Consider the following 22,835-nt stretch of genomic DNA (forward strand, 5'->3'; position numbering starts at 1 on the left):
TTACTCTTTACTAGTAGTTGAGTTGCTGCTCAAGGGATTTCAGATGTTTCTGCTGTTGGACTTGCTGGAAGTGTCTCTGGATAAGAGCATCATTCTTATTTACAACCTCTGCTTATGATTATTAATGAGGGTAATAAACTGGTAATCAATAATCTATTGTCCATTTCTGTATGAGAATTCTGTGTCCTTGCACTTAGTCAGTAGTGCTATGTTAATATTTTAATATTGGGTTGTCACAGGGACAAGCCAAAAAAGGATTCCTGTTGTGAAGCTGGATATTTAATAATAAAGTGGTTGTGGTGGTGATTCTGTATGGCTGTGATACTGCTGCTTATAGTCTGGCAGGCAGGGCAGAAGGAGGCCATTCACTGAGGGCTTAATGTAGAGCCTGGTCAGCCAACCCTCCCCTCTCCTCATTGGCTGTCTAATAATTTGTTCTGCAGGGTGGAAACCCTGCTCACATTCTCAGCCAGTAATTTGTATTGTTGTATGGTTCATTCTCTACAGTCTTCCAGCACTAAGGTCAACAGGAATTTTCCACAGGAGTGTGGTTCCAAGACTGTGGTCACTGGTCACACGGATTGTGGTCACACTGGTCAGCTTCCAGTGGCAAACAAATGGAAGCCAGTGGTCACACTAGGCAGCTCCCAGTGTGGTCAACCTGTGCTGGGTAGGTCCCAGTGGCCACCGGAAGAGGACAGTGGCCATACTGATGACTCCTAGTGGCCACTGGCCAACGATAGAAGGGTGTGGTCACAATGGGCGTCTACCAGTGGCCAACATGAGAAGCCTAGGTCACACTGGGCAGATTTCCAGTGGCCAACATAAGAAGATTGTGGTCATCATGATGATGTTTAGAAATGATTTTCTTCTGCACTATTGAACATTACGTGAGAAAGATTATAAAATGTATGTGTATTAGAATATTCTACAGTAGTGCTGAATTGATGAGTTTACTTGTGTTGTACACAGGCATTTCTGGATTCATCTAGAAGAAGTGACTGTGGTTGACCTCGGTTTGAAGAGGTAATGAACAGAAACCTGATTAGATTAGATTAGATTAAATTAGATTATTTGATCAATTTAGATTAGGTTAGATTTACTCAGATTAGATCATATCTGATTTAGTTGTTACATAGAAGTTAGCAGAGGTAATTTGTCTTTCCACCTGTCATGCATATTAGGGTACGGTACTTTAATAGTTTATCAACTATTGGTGTCAGATTGGCTCAAAATACAGATGGGCAGCTCAATGTGTGCATTAAGTGGTTATCAGTCTTATATATTCTCTTAATTTGTTTGGATGGGATATACACTGCAACACAAAAACAAACAAATATAATTGAGCATTTTCCCACGGCACCACTCTCATGTTCAATGTGAGTGGTGTGACACAGACACAATAGTCAGTATTCCGTTTTTTATTTGCTGCTAACTTCAGTTTTTCTTGTACTCTGATTTGCTCCAAACAGAGAGCTCTCCCTCACCGATGACTTCCACCTCCAATTCAACATGCTCACTAGTGTAAACAGCCACCGCTAATGGCCGACCTCCAGCGGCGCAGGACACACCAAGTCATGGTATACTTGACATCACATACATTATTGCCGACCACTGTCCATAGCATGCTGTGGACCGGCGGGTTTTATGCCAGCCAGCGTTGAATTTAACATGCTGAGACGATCCTGGTCGGGACATGGATTTGCGTTCCCGATCAGGAACGCGCCACTGTGTAAAAAAAAAAATCTCAATGGTGTACAATATTCACTGTCGTAGTCACACACGTGATGAGTTAGTTACGCCCACAGCTGTTGCGGTATGATAATGAGTGGAGCTGCAGTGGGAGGGGATGTTCTTAGGTGCGTCATAAAAACTGTATTTTTCAATTGGGCCTTTTGGCACAAAAGCTTTCAGTTTACAGAAAGAAACCAAAAATAAAACTACACATTATAACCCCTAAGGGGGTCTATTAGAGTTATATAAACGTCATAGACACGTAAAAAAAACTGAAAACAAAAGTCATCGTGACACTCCATCTTTAACCCCCTAACTGCTGTACACAATTCTCTCTCTGAGATGGAAAGACTGTTTAGTATTCATTCATTCATTAATTCACTCTCTGATGACCTCAGGAGGTCACCTGATGCGCTACTGGGTCTGCTGGGACCTGCCAGGGGTCAAGGTTCAGCTGTTAGGAGACAAAACCAGCTGCCACCTCTGGTTAGCAAAAACAACACAATAGACAATATGCCTTTATACTATAATACACATGGAATATTTAATTGACATAGAACAACATATAATGCGTTTGGTCTGCATACAATGCACATATCGTGTGTGTGTGTGTGTGTGTGTGTGTGTGTGTGTGTGTGTGTGTGTGTGTGTGTGTGTGTGTGTGTGTGTGTGTGTGTGTGTGTGTGTGTGTGTGTGTGTGTGTGTGTGTGTGTGTGCGCGTGTGGGCGTGCGTGTGTGTGCGTGCGTGTGCGTGGGCGTGCGCGCGTGTGTGTGTGTGTGTGTGTGTGTGTGTGTGTGTGTGTGTGTGTGTGTTTAAGGACCCCCCACACTGGCCTGATATCGGTGTTGATTAGTGTTGGAAGGCTTCTGTGGCCATAAAGTTGATATAGTGTGTAGGTGGTGTGTACATGGCCGTCAGTTATAGTGAGGTGTCGCTGGCCAGTGAGCCAGCTTAAGTTGTTGCCCGTTGATAGCAGTGGTGGCGGACAGGGGGGCAGAGAGGGGGATAGAGCTCTCTGGGTGGCTTTATAGCCTTCCAAGGAAGGGGGGGGTGGGGGGTGGGGGCCCTTTCGCAAATCACAGAGGAGGTGGTACTTGCAGTACATTTATTTTGTCTGCATACAGTGCAAAGACCGTATGGTATATCGCTACAGTAGGCTGCGTTTGCCCAAAATGCAGACACACAGGAAAATGTGTGTGTGTCTGTGCGTGTGTTTGCGTGTGTGTGTGTGTGTGTGTGTGTGTGTGTGTGTGTGTGTGTGTGTGTGTGTGTGTGTGTGTGTGTGTGTGTGTGTGTGTGTGTGTGTGTGTGTGTGTGTGGGTGGTGGGGGGGGGGGGGAGGCTCTCAAACACCAGAAGACGTTCACTGGAAAGAATGTATGGTGCGTAATGTGCTTAATGTGCACATGCATGGATACGGATAGACAACATTGTTTTCTAAAGTTATAAAGTGTTTTAGAGCCAGTTAAATCATCACAGGGCCAGAGCCAATCGTCATTAATTACAAGCCCTATGCACCACAGACACAATTTATCAGCTGTCACTCAGATTTGATCTGAAAGCAAATGTAAATTAACACTAAGCGTTATATGGTGTATATTTGACTTACCAGTATCATAGGGGCTTTTTTTAAGCTTAAGTGCTTGTCTCTAAAGCGAAGTCCTTTATAAGATGGTACTAAGATATGATATTCTAGGTTTCAGTTGTGTTGCTTGCTGCTGAAATTGGAAGAATTTTCAATTCTGTTCTGTTCTTTTCTGTTGACAGTTTTAATTAATCATGAACATACAATATATACACAAACCAAATAGTTTAAATAGCGTTTAGTTAATGTATAGCCTTGTGTCTATGTCCTGTAAGCCCCCTGTTGTGCAGTGGTCATCTTTGTGTTTTGCTATGATGTCTCAAATGATTTGAATGCATGTGAATGTACAATATCGATGGTGTAAGTCTGCAGCTAAACATGCAGGCATGTTCATGAGTCTGACATGTGTTTGTTGTCAGAAAGTGAATGTCAAGCTCTAATTTTAGCACCATACCAGTCAGACTGTCTGTGCGGTGTATAGAGACTAGAGCTGCATTCAGCATCTTTTTCACACCGCTCACCCGACGATCTCCAGACTTCAGTCGACTTATTACAGTCTGTAGTCTTCAGGACAACAAAGTTTGGTGTGTAGGCCGTTTTGGAGGTTTGTCTTTCCAGCTGTCTTGCCCCACTGAGGAGTTGATGGGAGTACCGTGTCTCAACAGGCAAGAGAGAGAGAGAGAGAGAGAGAGAGAGAGAGAGAGAGAGAGAGAGAGAGAGAGAGAGAAAGAGAGAGAGAGAGAAAGAGAGAGAGAGAGAGAGAGAGAGAGAGAGAGAGAGAGAGAGAGAGAGAGAGAGAGAGAGAGAGAGAGAGAGAGGCAGTGAGGCAGTGAGAGGGGGTGGAGTGAGGGAGAGAGGGAGCGAGAAGAGAGAAAGGGAATGAGAGAGAGAGAAAGAGGGAGAGAGAGAGAGAGAGAGAGTGTGGGGTGGAGTTTGTGTTGTTGAGTGCCCGGGCAGACATTGTGTTGCTTGCAGCTGCTGTGTGTTCACACACACACACCACAGTTTGTAGAATTATCTCTTCTAAACACACATCTATTGTCTGGGACTACGAGTATTACTACTACTGCTACGAGTACTGCTGCTACTGCTGCTACTATTACTACTACTGATACTAGTATTGCTATTGTTATTCCTGCGCTGCTGGGACTGGAGTAATTTAATCTTGCAGAAGGAGAGGTTTGACCCCATCCTGCTAGGGTGAGTTACTGTGTATCTATACTTCTCACTGGGATTCACTCTGTCTGTCTGTCTGTCTGTCTGTCTGTCTGTCTGTCTGTCTGTCTGTCTGTCTGTCTGTCTATCTGTCTGTCTCACTACTCTGTCCTCTTAATTGTCTGTCTTTCTCTCTCTCTCTCTAACTACTTCTTACTCTCATCAACTCAACTGTCTCTCTCTACCTCTCACTATCTCCAATATACTTTCTACCTCTGTGCTCATCTGTCGTTTTCAATTGTCTGTCTGTCTTTCTGTCTGTCACTGTGACTGTCTACCTGACTCTGCCCGTATGGCCCGCACTGGTCTGTCTGAGTTGTAAAACTGAGAAAAAGTTTATCTTCTCTATCCTACAAAAGTATTGTTGATACAGACATTGATTTGAAAGCTTGTTGTTTGATATCATCTATGGGTGTAATTTATGTTGGCATGAAAAGTAAACCTTGGTTATGAGCTGTGTTTTTGGCAGACAGGTTATTTTACATGTCTATTTTAATTGTCTCATCCAGAAAGAAGTACAACAAGTGAAGCATGTAGTGGCTTCAGTCTGTTGTTCAAGTGCCCTGGTGTGGTCACATAAACATGCTCGCACACCAAATGAATTAGAAATGCCCTGATGTAATGTTAAGGAAAGGAGATCTAACTTGTGTCCCTAGCTCCTTTGGCATTATAGTAGCAGATGTTCTTTGTACTGTGTCTGTAATGTTTAGCAAATCACTCTGTGTGTGTGTGTGTGTGTGTGTGTGTGTGTGTGTGTGTGTGTGTGTGTGTGTGTGTGTGTGTGTGTGTGTGTGTGTGTGTGTGTGTGTGTGTGTGTGTGTGTTGCACGCACGCACGCACACGCTTGTGCGTGCGTGCAATGTGTCTGTGCATGCGTGTGTGTATAAGCATCCAATGAGTCTGGTACAGCTTACATCTGTCTGTTATCTATCCGTTTAAAGTACTCTAAATGTCATACGTACATAATACTGAGTTTATAAATTATTTTATTGCGGCTGTAAAAGGAAAGAAAGTAAACACAGTAAGAGCGGCAGTTTATTTTAATGTGTGTTAGCACTCGTGTGTGAGGGGATGCAGACACAGAGACAGGCCTGTAGTTATTTATATCACTATACATATATGTATACGTATATATCTGACTGATTTGTTGGAGAGCTATACAGACAGGTGGGGAGAGACAGATTGTGACAGAGAGAGTAGTGTGGGTAGGGTACTGTGTTGGGAATTAAGCCTGATTTAAAGTTTGTCATATGGTGTCCCTTGCTGAAAATAGCCGATCTACAGCTCCCAACTGTTGGTCTGATAAAGCTGGTAACCTAACATAGTAAAGCTAGCTACTACTGCTGCTGCTGCTGCCCTGTGACTGGGCAGTGTAACTGTGTGTAGCTAAAGCTTCGTTTGATCAGGCTGTATGAATCAATAGCCATTGATTAATGTTTAACCTGAAGTCATCAGTCATCCAGCTCCTTGACTATACCTCATTGACTCAGTCAGTCATCCAGGTGGTAAATCAGGCAGAAGAACAGGATTCATTCAGTTGTTCTTCGTCAGTATGTTGTGGTTTTCTGTGTCGGTCAATAAACGATAGTTGCAGCCCTAGTAGCCTGAGGTTTTTGTTTTGTTTCTTTCTTTTTTTTTACCTTTATTTGCCTAGAATCATCCTGTTTCACATCTTAACACATATTCACATTTGGGAACTTCCCAGTACAACCATAGTACAATAGGAGGATTGGAGATAAGTGCCTTGCTCAGGTGCACCTTGATGGTAGTTGTTAAGGTCAGAGAATTAGGTGAGGCATGCGTGCATGCTTGTGTGCATATACATGTGTGCGTGCGTGTGTTGAGTGTATTCACTGTGTTTTCAAGTGAATTCAAGCATCAAAGCATACAATTACGGATAAACTGTCTTTTCTCATGGAGGTGTAACTATAAGTCTTTATGACACGTAAGTTCACGTATACCTCCCACGTAATCTCTGAAGAACAGATTCAGAGCTGCGCTTGAATCTGTCGGGAGCCCCGTTGAGAACCTATGCACATTGGCTACAAGTAGGCGTGCCTTCAGATCAGGAAGCAGGCCGCGCTTTACCCAATCAAATGTAGTGGGCGGGATTTACATCTGTGCGCTCGCTTCCCACTGGAAACAAACCGAAACTCATTTAACAATAGCGTCCTCGAAGCCGACAAAACCACGGAAAGTTAGTAACATTTTAACTTGCTCTTTCATCATAGAAACAAGTGGGCTTATAACCAAAACGATCCATGTTCTTTGGGAGAAATGGTGTTAGTGTTCCGTAGAGAAATATTGTTAGTGGGAATGAAAACATAGACGCACCACCGGAAGTTGAGGGCTGAGGGCTGAGGGCAGACCAAAACCCCGGTTTCCAGTCGGCATAGTTCTACTTAATAGCTCCTCCCAGAGTCAAATCAAAGGTAAAAAAACAACAGAGGGCGCTGTTTTTCCTTTTTTTTGACGATGGGTTCCCAGATAGCCTCCCACGTAACACCGAAAGTAGGATGTGGAGACATTGCTGATAAAGATGGTGTGTTGCAGCAAGTGAAGGATGAGAGACATTGGAGCCAAAGAAATTAACGGATATTTTGGTCACTAGAGGCAACATGATAACCAAGGCAACATAATAACTTAACCACTTTAAACCCTGCGTTCCTATTTTGGGCATGTCATTATAGAGGTATATTGTCAACAATTGTCAACAATTTCCAGACATTTCGACAAACTTTTTAAAGTAGTGAAAATAGCTGATCTACAAGCTCACAACACATTGCATAGCTAAACGTTTTGAGCTTGTAGAGCGCACAATGAAGTATGTAGGGCTTCAGTGGTTAAGGCAAGGCAAGGCAAGGCAACTTTATTTATATAGCACTTTTCATACACCAGGGCAATTCAAAGTGCTTTACAGAATAAATAAATTAACTGTCTCGGTAGCACAGAGTTCTTGTTGGCCAGTCTCCCAGGCTGCCTACTGCCCCTCCAACAATACAACCAACCACATTAATTCAAAGAACCCACATCAAAAGAAAATCTTTGCTTGCTGTTACAAAAGAAAACTTAATATTTACAACTACAATTATTATTTGGAAATTATCCAAGTGATAGCTGTGTTAACTTGCAAGCACGGAAACTTTGCATGTTGCACTTGTCAACTGTGTTGTAAATTGTTGCTGGCGTGCAGGTTTCTCTCTCTCTGTTCTGTTATTGCAATCTTGGCCCTCAGGCAGCGTATCTTCACTAGAAATACCTGGAATTCTCCACATCAACAACGGCTAGCTTTGTGTGTGTGTGTGTGTGTGTGTGTGTGTGTGTGTGTGTGTGTGTGTGTGTGTGTGTGTGTGTGTGTGTGTGTGTGTGTGTGTGTGTGTGTGTGTGTGTTCTCCACAGCTGGTAAAATCATCCACTTACAGCTAAACCCTAGAACTCTGTTGGGGGGGTTGGTGAGGCAGACCATGAGAGAGAATTGAGTGTAAGCGATTTCCACCACGTTGAGCTAAAAACCTTCCTGTTGAGAAGCACGGAGGAGGGACAGAGGAGGGATCGCTTGTTATGGTTCGTGTGATAACCTATTCCGTCCACCACGGCTTGCTAACTCTACCAGTGTGCTTGATGACACGCGAGGCCTTGAGGCTCATGAGGCGTACCCAAATACCCGTGGCGAGTAACATTGTGAAGTTATTTTAAAACTCATGTCGTTTTTGTAAAACATTAGACATTATACACAGGACTTTGAGTGAACCACAACAAGCACTTCATGCAAGCTCAACCCAATGGAAATCGATTACAGGTGAGAGAGACACATGGACAGACAGACATTGGGAGACAAAGATGTACTGAGAGAGATGGAGAGAAAAGAGAAAGGGGAAGAAGGATAGATAAAGGGTCAATGTACTGACATGTTGAGTTTAAACCACTTGAACTGCAGGAGTCAACCAGACAATAGGTCACTGTGTATAATGTTGCGTTCACTCTATTACCGACAAAGCAACAGGCTACAAATCATTTTCAAAGGAAGCCAGCGCAACATGCATGAAGTTAAAAACTGATGGCCAACACTGTGTGATGGGCGTGACGTGCTAATAAAAAAAGTCGAGTTGGCTTAAACTTTTTTCAGTGCTCCAGTGACGCAGTGAACCGTCAATCAATCATATGTTTTTGTTTCACTATTTCCACCCACTCCCCTTCTCTCTCACCACAATTCCTGTTCCGTTCTGTAAATTGGAGAATAACTCATTTGTCACGTAAACCGGTTGGTGCTATTTAAAGCTGTACTTTTTTGGTTAAATACAATGTTATTTTGTCCAACATTCTATTTCCCCTGTAGCAAGCAGGCAGGCTTCATTAGCTCAGTGGTAAAAAGTTCTGCACTTGCGCAGGAGACCCAGGTTTGCAGAACATGAAAGTTTTTGTGTGCAGCTTTAAACCTATTGTTCCCATTTAAGCAGTGTGGCTTGAGCAACACTTCAACAGCAACTTGGCAGCAATGTAGCTGGCCATGCTTGGTTGTTTTGTAGCTTTTGTCGCTGTTACGTTAGTTAGAAGAGATTTGAAACAAGTCATATCTGTGCTGAAAAATCTTTCTGGTCCTTTAAATCTGGATTGATAGATTATACTAGCTGGCATGGTGAATGCCCAGTGTTTACACACTAAGACTCTCATACACTCTTATAGATTCTGTGTTTTCATGAATAGTGTTTCGCCATATTTTTATAAGAAGATTTATTCTGCTACAATTCATATAACAGCATATACTGTATATACGTGTGTGTGTGGGGGGGGGGGGGGATTAGTACCTGGCAGTACAAGCCCGTTCTAGCTCCATAGCGTTGACTCCAGAGGCGATGTGTGTGTGTAAAATACAAATGTGCAGGGCCAACTAGGTCATAGTCTCTGACTGCTTATAAATAGTTATCAATAAGTAGACGTTCCAGAATGGATCCAGTGCTGTGCACCAGCTCTCAGTCCACAGCAGACATTCACAGTATAAGCATTAAAATACAGAAAACACAAAAATTGTATCACATTTATGACTAATAATGCACTAATACACTAATAATAATAAACTAATAATGCACTCTACCCTTAACTTCTGTTTGGGTGTGAATGAACTGGGATAGAAAGATCAAGTCATCAAACAAATTGAAATTAATATTAAAAAAAATGTGAAAATGCAAGTAATGTATCTACCGTAAGTCCTTTTTGTTAAAAAAAATTCACCCCAAAAAATATTTTCTGATTAGGCTGGAAAATGTTCAAACCCATTATAGAATCGATGTGACAGTGAGGTGTGTGGCTCACTAGATAAACAAAACTTTATAAATTAGATAACCAACCAACCGAATCCCTGTGTTCTGAATTCTGCAAAAAAATCCAAGGCAGCTCTGTTCAGTTCAAGTAGACCCTGATGAAGGCTTCCGGCCGAAACGCGTTGGTCACCTGCGTTTTTTAAACTTCTTTGCTTTATTATGGAATGAAAGATTTTCTACTGAACAGAGCTGCCTTCGTTTTTTTTCCCACTGTGATGCCTACAAAGGAAATTAACTTAGAACTCTTGTCCTGAAACTATAACCTTTTCCAAAGAGCACCTGTTTACAGTTTGCCATAATTACGGACCTATGCAGCGCTTCTTGATCTATTATATGCAGTCTGTTTTGACGTTCCTTGGACCATATGGATGAATGTTTTCAGCCCCCCCTAATTCTCTTAATGATTGAGAACTGCTACTCTAGTTGAGAGGCAGAGACGGGGAAGAGCAATGTGATTCTAATAAGGTGTAGCAGGTTGGGGTACGGGCTGTCCTTGTCCATTAAGGTGGCTCTCCACCAAACAGACTACAATGAACAGACTGGCAGTCTGTTGTAGTCGGAAGTAAAAAAGTTCTGCGCAAACTATTGCAAACTGTCGGCCGACGGCACAGCAGTTGCCTGCCAGCGTTGCCAGGTCTGCTTATTCTAAGCGACTTGTTTTCCTGTGAAGTCGCTTGTAAATATTTATAATTGCGCGTTGCTTTTGTTTGGGCTTGAAATGTAGTTGCTTATTTGGGCTCGCTTTCAAGATACTTTTTTTAAATAGCTGATGTAATAGGGCTCAAGTGGTAAAACTGGTCGCTTCTTTTGGGCTTGTTTTCATAGACCTGGTCGCTTGTTTCACTCACAGAATCTGGCAACACTGGAGCCCTCAGTTTGGACCAAAACAAAACACGTACAAAACCCTCTCTCCCCCCTCTTCACCACCCCGTGGCTATCGACTTGCTCTAGTCTGTCGGGAGCAATAGACGTTCGACTAGAAGTCCCGACGGCACCATCTACAACAGGTTGTCGGCAGGTTGTCGGCAAAAGACCATTTCTAACACCTTCCTCCCCCGACGTCGGTGCGGTGGAGAGCTACAGTAGCTTTAGAAACCTTGACCATAGCGAGAGGAAAGGTTGGCCCTTGTGGTGGCACACTGGTCAACTTTTACTCTAAACCAGTGGTTCCCAAACGTTATAGCTCAAGACCCAAAAGAAAAATTAGACGTTTGCCCGGTACCCAAACTAGTGAAAATAGCAGCTCTGCAAGCTATTTTCACTACTTCTTAAACATTTATTTTATTTATTTATGCAAATTATTTTATTTATTTTATTTTATTTATGAAATACTTTTGAATTTTTAATTGATGAAAAGTTGTGATTTATTTGTTTGAACCTTTTTTAATCTTTTGATTAGAATTTAAAAAAAATATATATATATATTATTATTATTTTTTTATGTAGGAAACAAAAGGGATATTTATTCGCGACCCATACAAATTAGTCCGCAACCCAAACATGGGTCCTGACTCCTGACCCAATGTTTGGGAAACAGTGCTCTAAACCACTCCCTGTCTATTTAAGCCACATTGCATCCGTTTTTGGTGGGAAAAGGCGCAAAGTGCATAACAATCAGAATCAGCTTTATTGTCAGATCACAGGTTTACAGAAGTAAAAAAGTGGGTACAATTCGTTTTCGTGCATAGTTCCCATTGTATCGTTATTTCCATAGAAAAAAAGAAAGGGAAGAAGAAGGGGGGGCAAGGGGGAGGCAAGGGGGAAAGGAGATCAAACAAGAGAACAAAAAAACAAAAAACTAGTTATTTACCCATGGTACCTGAGATAAGATAAAAGGTGTGTGAGCATAGAAGCAAAATGTCAGTGCGTGTCCACCGCATAATCCACATACGGTAGACTGACACTGGTATAATCCGCAAGTTCCAATATCTTTTTATTACATTCACAGGGATTAACACAACAGGCAATATTCACATGACAAACAAACAAATCCCACCCAAATCCCATCCATACACAGCCGAAGCAGTTCAATAGAAATGTAAATTCAAACTGGTTGAAAAATATATCATCACAGTCAAAAAGCTAAGAGTTACTTGTTGATTCATCAAACTGTCTTACCTCTGCTCAGTTGACCTTGTTGTCTTCTCAGAAGTTCAGAGAAAGTGCTGAAATCAGCCAGGGCAGTTTAGGTGGGGCATATAATCTTTTGATGGCCCTCATGGCCCCTGTGAAATTCCTATCCTGTGTTGCACATTATATTTCAAAGCACATGCTAGGGATGAGCAGAAACACTCCTCAAAGTCAGGACATTTCCACTAACATCTGCAATCCATAAAAATACTACCGTATCACCGCTAACATCTACCTAAATATACTGTTGCTGTCGGGCAGAAATCTCCATATTTCTTTTTTTTCCATGTTTTTTATAAATGAATGTCCTACTTCATCATACAAGAATGGCGCACAAAGGTTGTGAAAATAGCTGATCTACAAGCTCACAACGTTTGCGATGCAAGACATGCAAGGTGTTGTGAGCTTGTAGATTGGCTATTTTAATTAAAATCATAATAAAATAGGAAAGGTTTTGGACATACAAGGTTTCCACCCGACAGAGACAACATGTTATTAACTACAATCACTGACCAACCATATAAGACTCCCACACACCATCCAGACATTTCAGTCTAACCAAATTATTATTAACCACTTAAGTCCTATTTTATATTTTAAAAAACAATAATAAAAAAAAATAGCAGATCCACAAGCTCACAATGATGTGTCGTCAATGATGCAGTTTACCTTGCTTTGGCAGTATTAGCATTAAAGCATTTTTACATTGAATTTGACAGAGACTTGAGTCCCTGTGTGTAAGGGGGTGTGGCCTAACCTGAGGGGTAGAGTGATGAGTGCCTGGGGGCGGAGCTTTGTGAGTGAGTGCAACAGCAGTGAGTTGGAAGCCTGGTAGGGTGCTGACAGAGAGAGAGAGAGAGAGAGAGAGAGAGAGAGAGAGAGAGAAGGAAGGAAAGAAAGACAGACAGAAGGAGAGAGAGAAGGAGGGAAACAAGGACAAAGAAAGAAAGGACAGCAGAAAAATAAGGAAGACAGGAGTAATGATATTACTTTGGAATATATCACCACCACTGGGGACACACTCCATAAAGCATGGTGAGCAAAGACACACACACACACACACACACACACACACACACACACACACACACACACACACACACACACACACACACACACACACACACACACACACACACACACACACACACACACAGTGTGTGTCTCTTAGTGCTTTAGTGTGTGTTATGGGGAGTCAGCAGCCTGCTGGGGGGAGGGGTGCAGGAGGGAGAGAGGGGGGTAGTTAGAGGTAGAGAGAGGGGGGTTAATGGAGATGGTAGACTCACATTGAACAGGAGTTCAGAATTCATGTTAAACTGTAGGGAAGGCAGTGTAGACAGAATGGAAGAGTGTGTGTGTGTGTGTGTGTGTGTGTGTGTGTGTGTGTGTGTGTGTGTGTGTGTGTGTGTGTGTGTGTGTGTGTGTGTGTGTGTGTGTGTGTGTGTGTGTGTGTGTGTGTGTGTGTGTGTGTGAAGGACGGACATGTAGGAGGAACTCACAACACTAGCTTAATGCAAACACCTGTTTGTGTATGTGTTTAGGTGTGTTGTAGAACCTTGTGGGTTATTCTCTGGCTGGTTTTGTGTCCTTGGGACTTTCTGGCACTCAACTTCATGATAGGTCGGTGTGTGTGTGTGTGTGTATGTGTGTTGAACTCAGCACTTCTCTCTGAGGGCGTGTGAGGGAGGTCAGACCTGTGGTGAGAAAGGAATTGTAATTTCCTAGTGAGGTTGTGTGTGTGTGTAGGGGGGGGAGGGGGGACAGATGAAAAGGGTCTTGCTTCTGTCAGGTTAGAGAACACCCCTGTCAGCATCATTCAAACACATCAGGACTTCACACTAACTTTTCACACTAAATTTGGTCTCACCAGCATTTTGTTGTCATGTCCTGTTCATTATGGTAAATGGTCTGCACTTATAAAACAGCTTTTCTCAAAGCGCTTTACCTTGCATGCATTACATTCGCCCAGTCATACTGTATGGATGGTGGAGGCAGCCAAGCCATCAGTGTCTTGCTCAAGGACAATTTGACATGAATCATGATCCCAGGAGGAGAGGGGATTGAATCGAGAACCTTCAGATTCCCAGATAACGATCGAACTTCCTTGGTTCGATTGCTTGGCTCCCGGTATTGGTGCTTGCAGCATTGTTGCTTGACCCTGAGATGTCCTGCGTGCAGCGTTGAACCTCTAATCCCATGGACTTCACACTCGACACTGCTCTCCCTTGGGTCCTCAGCAATACACCTGCCATGTGTGAAGTTGATTGGATGAGCAGTCATCCAGTCATGAGATAGACATGCAGACATACAGAGATTCCTTGACTTTATAGATAGATGTGTCCATGTAATACAAACAAGTAAGACGCGCGAACGCGGGAAGCGAACGCAGCTCGAAAATGTTGTGTATTTACGGACTTGTAATCCGTGTTATTTCACCGTGATGGGGAGAGCGCCATTCAATTCAATTTATCATTAGACCTGTAGAGAGGCAGGAAAGATCATGTGGGTGTTGTGCAGGTTCAGGGTGGTTGTTTGCACAACATCCATGCAGCATGAGTCTCAAACAGTTTACAGTACATACAAAGTATGTACTGTAAATTTGATGCTTCCTTCATAGGATGACTAAGGTTTTGCCCTCGTGGTTGTTTGGCTCTGTAACTTTATCCGTTTCCTCTGGATATGTAATCTCTCTGTTCTGGGATTTGTAGATTCAGGTGACACAGCCTTTGAATTGGCAGGTGAATCATTCCTTCTGTGCTGTAGCTCGCTAACTAACTAACAATGCATGTGTTTGCTCAACTTAGCGTCTCAAGGCAACTTGAGGTGATGATTAGACAGCTTGATTTACAACATGAACACTTACTCATTGGTACACCACAGAAAGAGCCATGGAGAAAGCACGTGTAAGAACACACACACACACACACACACACACACACACACACACACACACACACACACACACACACACACACACACACACACACACACACACACACACACACACACACACACACACACACACTGATTGAAATCATCTTACCATATGATGGTGGTTCTCAAAGTGGGGTCAAGGGGGGGGGGGGGGTTCCAGGGGGCCCCTAGTTTGATTCATAGTAAGGAACCAATTTGACCCTTACAGGTCTGTAACTCTGAGAGTGTACAAATGGAACAAAAAATACACTTATGGGTCCATTTGGTTCACTCTTTGTGGTGAAAGGGTTAATTTATTTCCAAGTGCCAATTAATTCCAAGTTAACTCCGAACCAATAATTTATACTATTCTTGACATAGAATAACACACCCCCACCCAACAATCACAATCACTTATGTCTTGTCTGTACATGTTGTCGCCACAATACATTTAATATATCTGAAGGGGACATTTAACGCAGCCAAGTATCTCTTAAAGGAGTAGTTCACCCAAAAAAGTACTTATTTTATATCAATTACACACCCCATGAAGCCTTGAATTAATTAATTTGATGACCGGGTCATCAGTCCGTAGGACTCTAAGTAGGAGCAAGTCTCCAACCGGAGACTCCGCCGGTCATCAAATTATTGGCTTAGGAATGCGACAAAAACAAAAAAATCTCCATGAATTCAAGGCTTCATGGGGTGTGTAATTTTTGGGTGAACTACTCCTTTAAGCATAAAAGGACTAGGTTTGATTCATATGGAAGATGCTGTAGTTGTTCTCTTTTGGGAATAGCAATTAGAACATTGAAATGTCCACCATCTGGTTTAGCCTGATTGACCCCATACAATACGAGCATGTTTCACTGTAGAAAGTATGGTGCTTAACGATAGCTGAGCTTATGTTTGATGATACATAGTTTTAGTTTATCTTTGGCATCCCGGTTCGCTGTGTAGGGTGCCGCAGCACTTGGCAAGCGTACGGGTGGTGTTCAGTTCACACACTGTTGTGACCTAGACACACACTCTCTCTCTCTCGCTCTCTTTGACTTACAGCACCATTGATGTGTGAAATTGATGGTTTGGGGCTGTTGTAAGATGTCAACCTTAAGAAACAAAAGGCGATGCCAATAACAGTGCAATGCATGGAGGAGAGTCTCCCTTCACACACACACAAATGCACACACGCATGCACGCATGTACGCACACAGCCCTGGCAAATAGAGATGGAGTGTTGTTTATTGGTGTGGTACTACTGTGTGTTTACAATGAACAGGAAGTGATTCAGACACTCTTATCTAGAGCTGCTTTAGAAAGAGTGAGTACAGTAGGACAGTAGTTGATCAGTGCAACAGCAGTTCCAGAGGGCGATTAGGGTGATTGTAGTATTTTATGATCAGCCCGTCTGCTAAGTGCACTAGCATGGCCAACCATGCACTAATGGAGACAAAGGACATCAGGTGAATGCTCCCGTCCTAACCAGCAAGTAGAATTAGTCTAGTCCCCAAAACCAGAACTGAGAACCACCAGAGGTCTAGGGTAATGGTTTTCAAACTTTTCGTGTCCAAACGCACACCAAAGGGGTAATCTCAAGCCACACCTATATATCATATCCATGCAAAATGTGGCACTTTGTAAGCTTGTTTATTTATGTATTTTTTGCCGATAATGATATCATTAGTTAAAATGTTCTTGTTTTAGGGTATAGCATTTGCTTCTGTATTGAGAAATGGGTAAACAAAGTACTGATATAGTAAATAAAAAAAATATGAATCACTTTTTGTGTAGTTGCATACTGTATTGCCCAAGGTAGTGGTACATCTGGACTTGTCTCATCATGGCACACTGTTTGGTAACCACTGGTATAGAGGTACCGGTACAGGGAGGCCTCTGTGGAAAGTTGTCAGTTCAAATCCACCACAACAACGGGGCAAAAATTAAATAGTGTATGAGAACCAAAAGGTACATAGCCAACCAAAATCAACCAACAGATCTGTTTAAAATAAATACAGTACATACTCATTTCGGTTTTCCAAAATTCTCTACCACGTGCCATCACAGACATGATGGACAGCTTGCTGGTGGCTGACCTTTCACTTATGACCTTTGGTATTGTCTGCATATGTGGCCTAGTTAACCCTACATGTCTCAGTCCTCAGAACCCACATAAGTCATGAAGAGGCTATTTACTGATCACCACAGCTGCTGTGGAGAAAGGACTCACATGCACAAGAGCAGTGTCCAGTCATTTTTCACATCTAGTTTTATTTTGTCACTATTGTTCTAAATGACTTGTACATTGTTAGTTACTATGGTTATAAATTACTAGAACGTTGTCGCTAGAATATTAGTGTGGACTCTAGCTTGGCAGATGTCTGACGCTGAAGGCAACAGTCAGCTAATTTGAAACGCTGCAGCTAGACTTGTAACGAACAAGAAATGGAGATCACATGGCTCTGTCTTAGCTACACTGCACTTGGTTCCAGTTTAATTTAAATTTGATTTTTAAAGTTACTTGTATACAGCTTTTAATGGCCAAGCAACCTTCTAATGTACTGTATATCTCAGAATCTCCGTCATGTTCTGTCCCACTTTGTCAACTTAGATCCTCCTCAGTCAGCGGACTTATTGAATATTCCCAATGGAGAGCTATTACATTGCTAAAATATAGAAGCATCTGCCCAAAGATGTCAGAGAGACTGACTCCATACTGTAAACGTTTCTCTTCAGTTTATGGTTATTTATTTTACTATTTACCAGGGGCGTAGCCACGGGTGGGCATAGGTAGGCCTGGGCCCACCCACCTGGCTGTTGTGCCCACCCAAAAAAAAAAAATCAGTCATTTTTATAAGTGCATATATATCAAAATGTTTTTTTTATTAATCAATATAATTACATAGTGTGCCCATTTAAAGAATAACTCTTATGTTGTTATGCTCATCTGGAAAACGGAATTCTTCATAATGGATTAACAGTTAATAAATACATAAATAATATAATTAATATATAATAATTCAATATAATTAATATAAATTTCATGGATTTTTTTATTTAGATTTCATAGATTTCTATGCATTTCAGGAGTTTGGGGGGCTGGCTCCCCCAAAATAATTAAATAACCCTAACAACCCTAACCCTAAAACCGAATTAAAGTATAAAAGAAACTCCACAAAAAAAGAATTAAATTACCCTAACAACCCTAACCCTAAAACCGAAATAAAGTATCAAAAAAACTCCCAAATCCGCACAAAACCGCCATGTGCGCGCGCGTGCGTGAGTGCCCACCCACAAATGCCCAGGCCCAACTGCTGCCAGCGTTCTGGCTACGCCCCTGCTATTTACTGCCTGGTTGGGTTGTACTGGTTTTGTATGGGCATTGGGCATTGCTGGTGCATGCAGTTGGAGGTAAGGTGATAAACAGGATGGTTTAGCAGCCTATAGATTTGGTACATTTGATGATTACTGGCTGAATATCATGTTCATCATTGTGTGGATCAAACGATATTCGCAAAGTACAACCTTCACTACAAGCCTATGGAGTTGAGGATATACTTGTCATGAGTAGAGCCAGGTGGAGATGTTGAGAGGGAAAAGGTTAGGGGTCAGGGTTCAGAGTTCGGAGTTCAGGAAGAGAGCAGCCCATTCCTAGACTGAGACTGTGGACTCATTACATTACATTCCCTTATATTACATTTGCATGCCAGTCTTTCTAAAGTTAAATTTTTGGGGGCTTTTATGCCTTTATTATAGATGCGAAAGTAGGCTGCCAGGAAACGGGGCGAGAGACGGGGTGTGACACGCAGCAAAGACCGTCGGGATGAGGACTCGAACCCGCGACGCGCTGTCAGGCAACTTGTAATCTTAGTGCCCGGACCGCTATGCCAGCGGTCCAGGCCAATACCAGTCTTTCTATCTAGAGTGCCTTACAAGTCAGGGCTGCGTGATTATGACAAATCTTATTGTCTCCGCCAGGCCGAAAGGCATGGCGAAAGAGTATGTTTTACCCCCTGTCCGTCCGTCAGTGTGTCTGTGTGTCCGTCTGTGTGTCCGTGTATCCATCTGTCTGTGAGCAGCTAATCTCAGGCACCGTTGGCCCGGTCGCTGCCAAACTGCACACACACTTTCTGGATACCAATTCAGAACTTCTGCCCCAAATGTTTTACATGGGCCTCTTATAGCGCCACCAGGAGGCCGATTTGTGCAAAACATATTTTTGGATATTACTCCTACAGATTTTATCCAAACATCACGCAAATCAGTACACTGTATCTCTATAGTCATGTGATCAACACCGATCTGTCCGATTTTCCATATTCCATCCTGATTGGCTAAGGTTGGCATCCAAAGTTTGCAGGATTGGTCCGTTTTGAACAAAATGCCTCAAATCATGAACACAGCTTGCGATTTCCGTGAAATTTCACACGCGCATTCCCACTAGGCCGAGGAAGAAATGCCACCCTTTTCACATTGGCCTCACATTGGTTATAGCGCCACCAGCAGGTCTAATTTAGCAAAACACATTTTTGGCACAAAATGCCTCAAATAATGAATGCAGTGTCCGATTGCCGTGAAAGGCCTAAGAAGAAATGGCACCATTTTCACATTGGCCTATTATAGCGCCATAAGGAGGCCACAATAACGTACTTGACCTGGCGGAGACCTGTGCTCCGAGGAGCACTTTTTCTAGTTAACACTATGTTTCAGCTTAATATTGTGAAATGTGCTGTGATACAAGTGAAAGAAATACACTGTGATGCACAAGAATGCAGACTTTCCCTTAAAATGTTTTATTCTTGATGGTCAAATATTTTTCCTGAGATTTGCTGAGGGGGCGACGGGCGTATTAACAGATTCAAGAGGTTTATTTGTCACATGCTTATACAAGTATGGGCAGTGAAATGTCAGTGTGGCATGATCCATCAGACTGTGCTAACAATGTCCAACATAGTTAATAATTTGTTCAGATTTCCTCCTGACCGGACCTTGTAGGCCCCAGGTTCTGCACAGCAGTCAATCTATCTTCTTGAAGTCTAATGTAATATAGATACTATAGGCTATATAGATATTAGTCACTAGGCACTTTTAGGATTCCACAATAATGGCATGAAAGAAGAGCCGTCATTAATGCTTTGCTTTCTTATACCGAACCAAACAGCCATGTGTGCTTTTACATAGCATGCTGGTGTTGCTGAAGCAGAGGTGTGACGTGTAACACGTCAGCATCAGCATTACTATGCTGTTTGACAGCTGTTGTCTGTAGATTTGTTACATTTACAACTATAGCATATGCATTTATTTCACAAAATAAGAAAATGGACTGACAGACCTGCGCAGGCATCACTAGTGTGCTTGTGTGTGAGAGAGATTGCATAAACATGTTCATTATGCAATGGCTGATTTGTGTGAACATCATGAAAGGGAAGCAGGGAACAGTTCAAGGCAGAAAGGTTTGCATACCTTAGACGTCACACCTGTCATGCCATGTGCCTTTTACACGGACGTCGATTCGGCTCTATTACTTTCTCCACTGCCGGCTCAAAGTCGGCATGAAAATGACCCCCATTCCGTCTCCATAAATTATACACAGAACAACGAGGTGGAATGATGGTGCAACATTCCCACCTTGAACAGGCTGCGTGAAAGGGGCTAATATCTGTTTTCATTCTAGTTGTGATAGACCTATATTGTACTATACCTGTTGAATAAACTTCAGTTCCTAGAGCGGCAATATTACAATCGATCAATATTAAGGAGTGCTAGGGTCAGAGATATAGTCACCCATATAATATTCCTGCCTTCCTAGAAAAATCATTTAAGGAGCAAGTGACAGCACCACAATAGAGGCAAGATAAGAGAAAAGAACAGGAGGTAGTTCTATTTTTTATTTTTTCATTTTTTTGTCCTCTAAAGGATGCATCCGTGAAGTGAGAGGACAGAGTCCTGTGTGCAGGTTGTTTAGTGACACAGCAATTACAACAGGTCCGGTGAGTCTGCCCCTGGATCGCCTTTTACTCCTCCTCGGGTCCTCCCCTCCTCCCTTTGCTCCAGTCTGCCTGTGAAACATGACCCCTGCTCAGGAAAGAGGACCCCCCATCCCCCAGTGGGAAAATCCCCCGCCACCAAACTGGAGTCAGTCAGTCAGTCAGCTACACACCCAGGCTTAGTACAAAGTAATGTTTTAACCATCTGGCTGCTCTCACCTGTTTTATTGAACCTGCATTCATCCATTTCTTTATTTAGCCAACACTCTGATTAATTCCCATAAATACTGGTCAGTACCGCCTCAGTTCTTTTGTTGGTCACTGGGAGCCACACAGTCTTCTACAGCTGTGTTGTTGTGTGATGTATGACTGACTATGTATCTTGTAGGACTGTGTGTTTGAGGGTTTATGCTATATAGCGTTGTATGTTGTGTGTTGTAGGACTGTCCTGTTTTAAGCTGTGTCAGACAGGGTGTGAATGTGAGCAGAGCTCATCCTGCTCACATTCCATTCGAGTTAGTGGATCGGCCAACACGTGTGTAGTGAAACACCGTACCTTCCAACTCGCTGTCAGACGCCCTGTAACGCCCAGTAAAACACCCTACCAACACTACCACCCTGTTGGAACACCCTACAAACGCCCAGTAGACCCCCTGCCAACATCAAGTGAAACACCCAACTATATGCCCCTGTTGAACACCATACCAACATAAAGTGAAACACCCTACCTACATCCAGTCATACACTCAGTAACAAACACACCCAGTAAAACACCCTACCAACATCCAGTGAAACACCCGACCAACATTCAGTGAAGCACCATACCGAGCAACACCTAGTCAAATACTTCCAAATACCCTCTCTGCTCACACAGAAACTAAGGATCTACATGGCACTAGGGGTAGTTACATTACATCACATCCTTTGTTAATATTTGGTTTTGATGTCCTTTAATGTGGCTCCGTGTTGGCATTCCATACAGACACATGATATTCTTTATTATTTGGAATACAACAGAATAGAAGAATAGACGTTTTTACACATCACGCAAGGACAGTTCATATAGTGCCACTGCCTACATAACAGAGCCTCCACTACCTGTTCTTACTACCCTGTGTGCATTGTAGCATAATGCACACAGGGTATTGCAATTGGTCCTGTCCATCCATGGACCATGTGGCACATAGAGCACATGGAGCATGCAGGGTTAGCATCCCCTTCCAATTTGTAATTGGTCCTGTCCATCCATGTATCTGCGAAATTGCAGACACAGTATTGGAGAGTTTAAGTATATGGAGTATGTCAATTATTAGGCTTTTCTGCCTTTTTATTGGAGAGTACAGTGAAGAGTGACAGAAAACGGGTAGAGTGAGCGACAGGAAGTGACACGCAGCAAAGGCTGTCGGGAGGTTCGGGAGGCTCAGGAATCAAACGTGTGACTCGCTGTCAGGCATTAGAGCCTATATGTGGTTTGCGCCTTAACCACTAGGCCATCGGCGCCCAATCAAATCGTTTTTTTTGTGGATGATGCGATATTTGGGCATGGAAACCATGAACTCGTTATAAGGTCAGTTGATGTGCTGCCTACAAACTCCTGGTTCAGCCAATCCTGACACTGTTTTACATGTATCTAACTACAGCTCCTGTTGTGTTGGTTTATGGCTGACCCCAGGCACACAGTGTGCACTTTGCCTGTATTATTCGTCACATCTATTTCCAAAGGAAGAATGTTATGCTAGGGGTTGGTGTTAGAGAGGACCATTCAAGATAATATAGGATATAAAGAAGAGGACAAAAGATGGGCTAAATGCTAAATGAAGAGAGGGTTGGGTGTTAGAAGAAGTTAGTTATTTTTTATATAATGTATTGTCTGTCATGATATTGAATTGAGTACAAGGGACCACAATGGAAACAAGCCCCCTTGCCCCCCCGGGACTTTTAGTGTCATCTTTTTTA

At 42.7% G+C, this 22,835-nt stretch overlaps 1 protein-coding gene across 2 annotated transcripts in view; it reads left to right on the plus strand.

The window, feature by feature from the left end:
* Window positions 1-12,880: 12,880 nt before the first annotated feature.
* plekhg4 (pleckstrin homology domain containing, family G (with RhoGef domain) member 4) overlaps window positions 12,881-22,835 on the plus strand; it is a 48,409-nt gene continuing 38,454 nt past the window's right edge. For both annotated transcript variants that reach the window (XM_080427267.1, XM_080427268.1), the window contains exon 1: window positions 12,881-13,017. In XM_080427267.1, coding sequence (XP_080283393.1) covers window positions 13,015-13,017 — 3 coding nt within the window. In that variant the 5' untranslated portion in view covers window positions 12,881-13,014. The remainder of the gene's footprint in view (window positions 13,018-22,835) is intronic.

The sequence above is a fragment of the Gymnoscopelus braueri genome (assembly GCF_963280865.1).
Source record: "Gymnoscopelus braueri genome assembly, chromosome: 1".
In the NCBI taxonomy this organism is placed as follows: Eukaryota; Metazoa; Chordata; class Actinopteri; order Myctophiformes; family Myctophidae; genus Gymnoscopelus; species Gymnoscopelus braueri.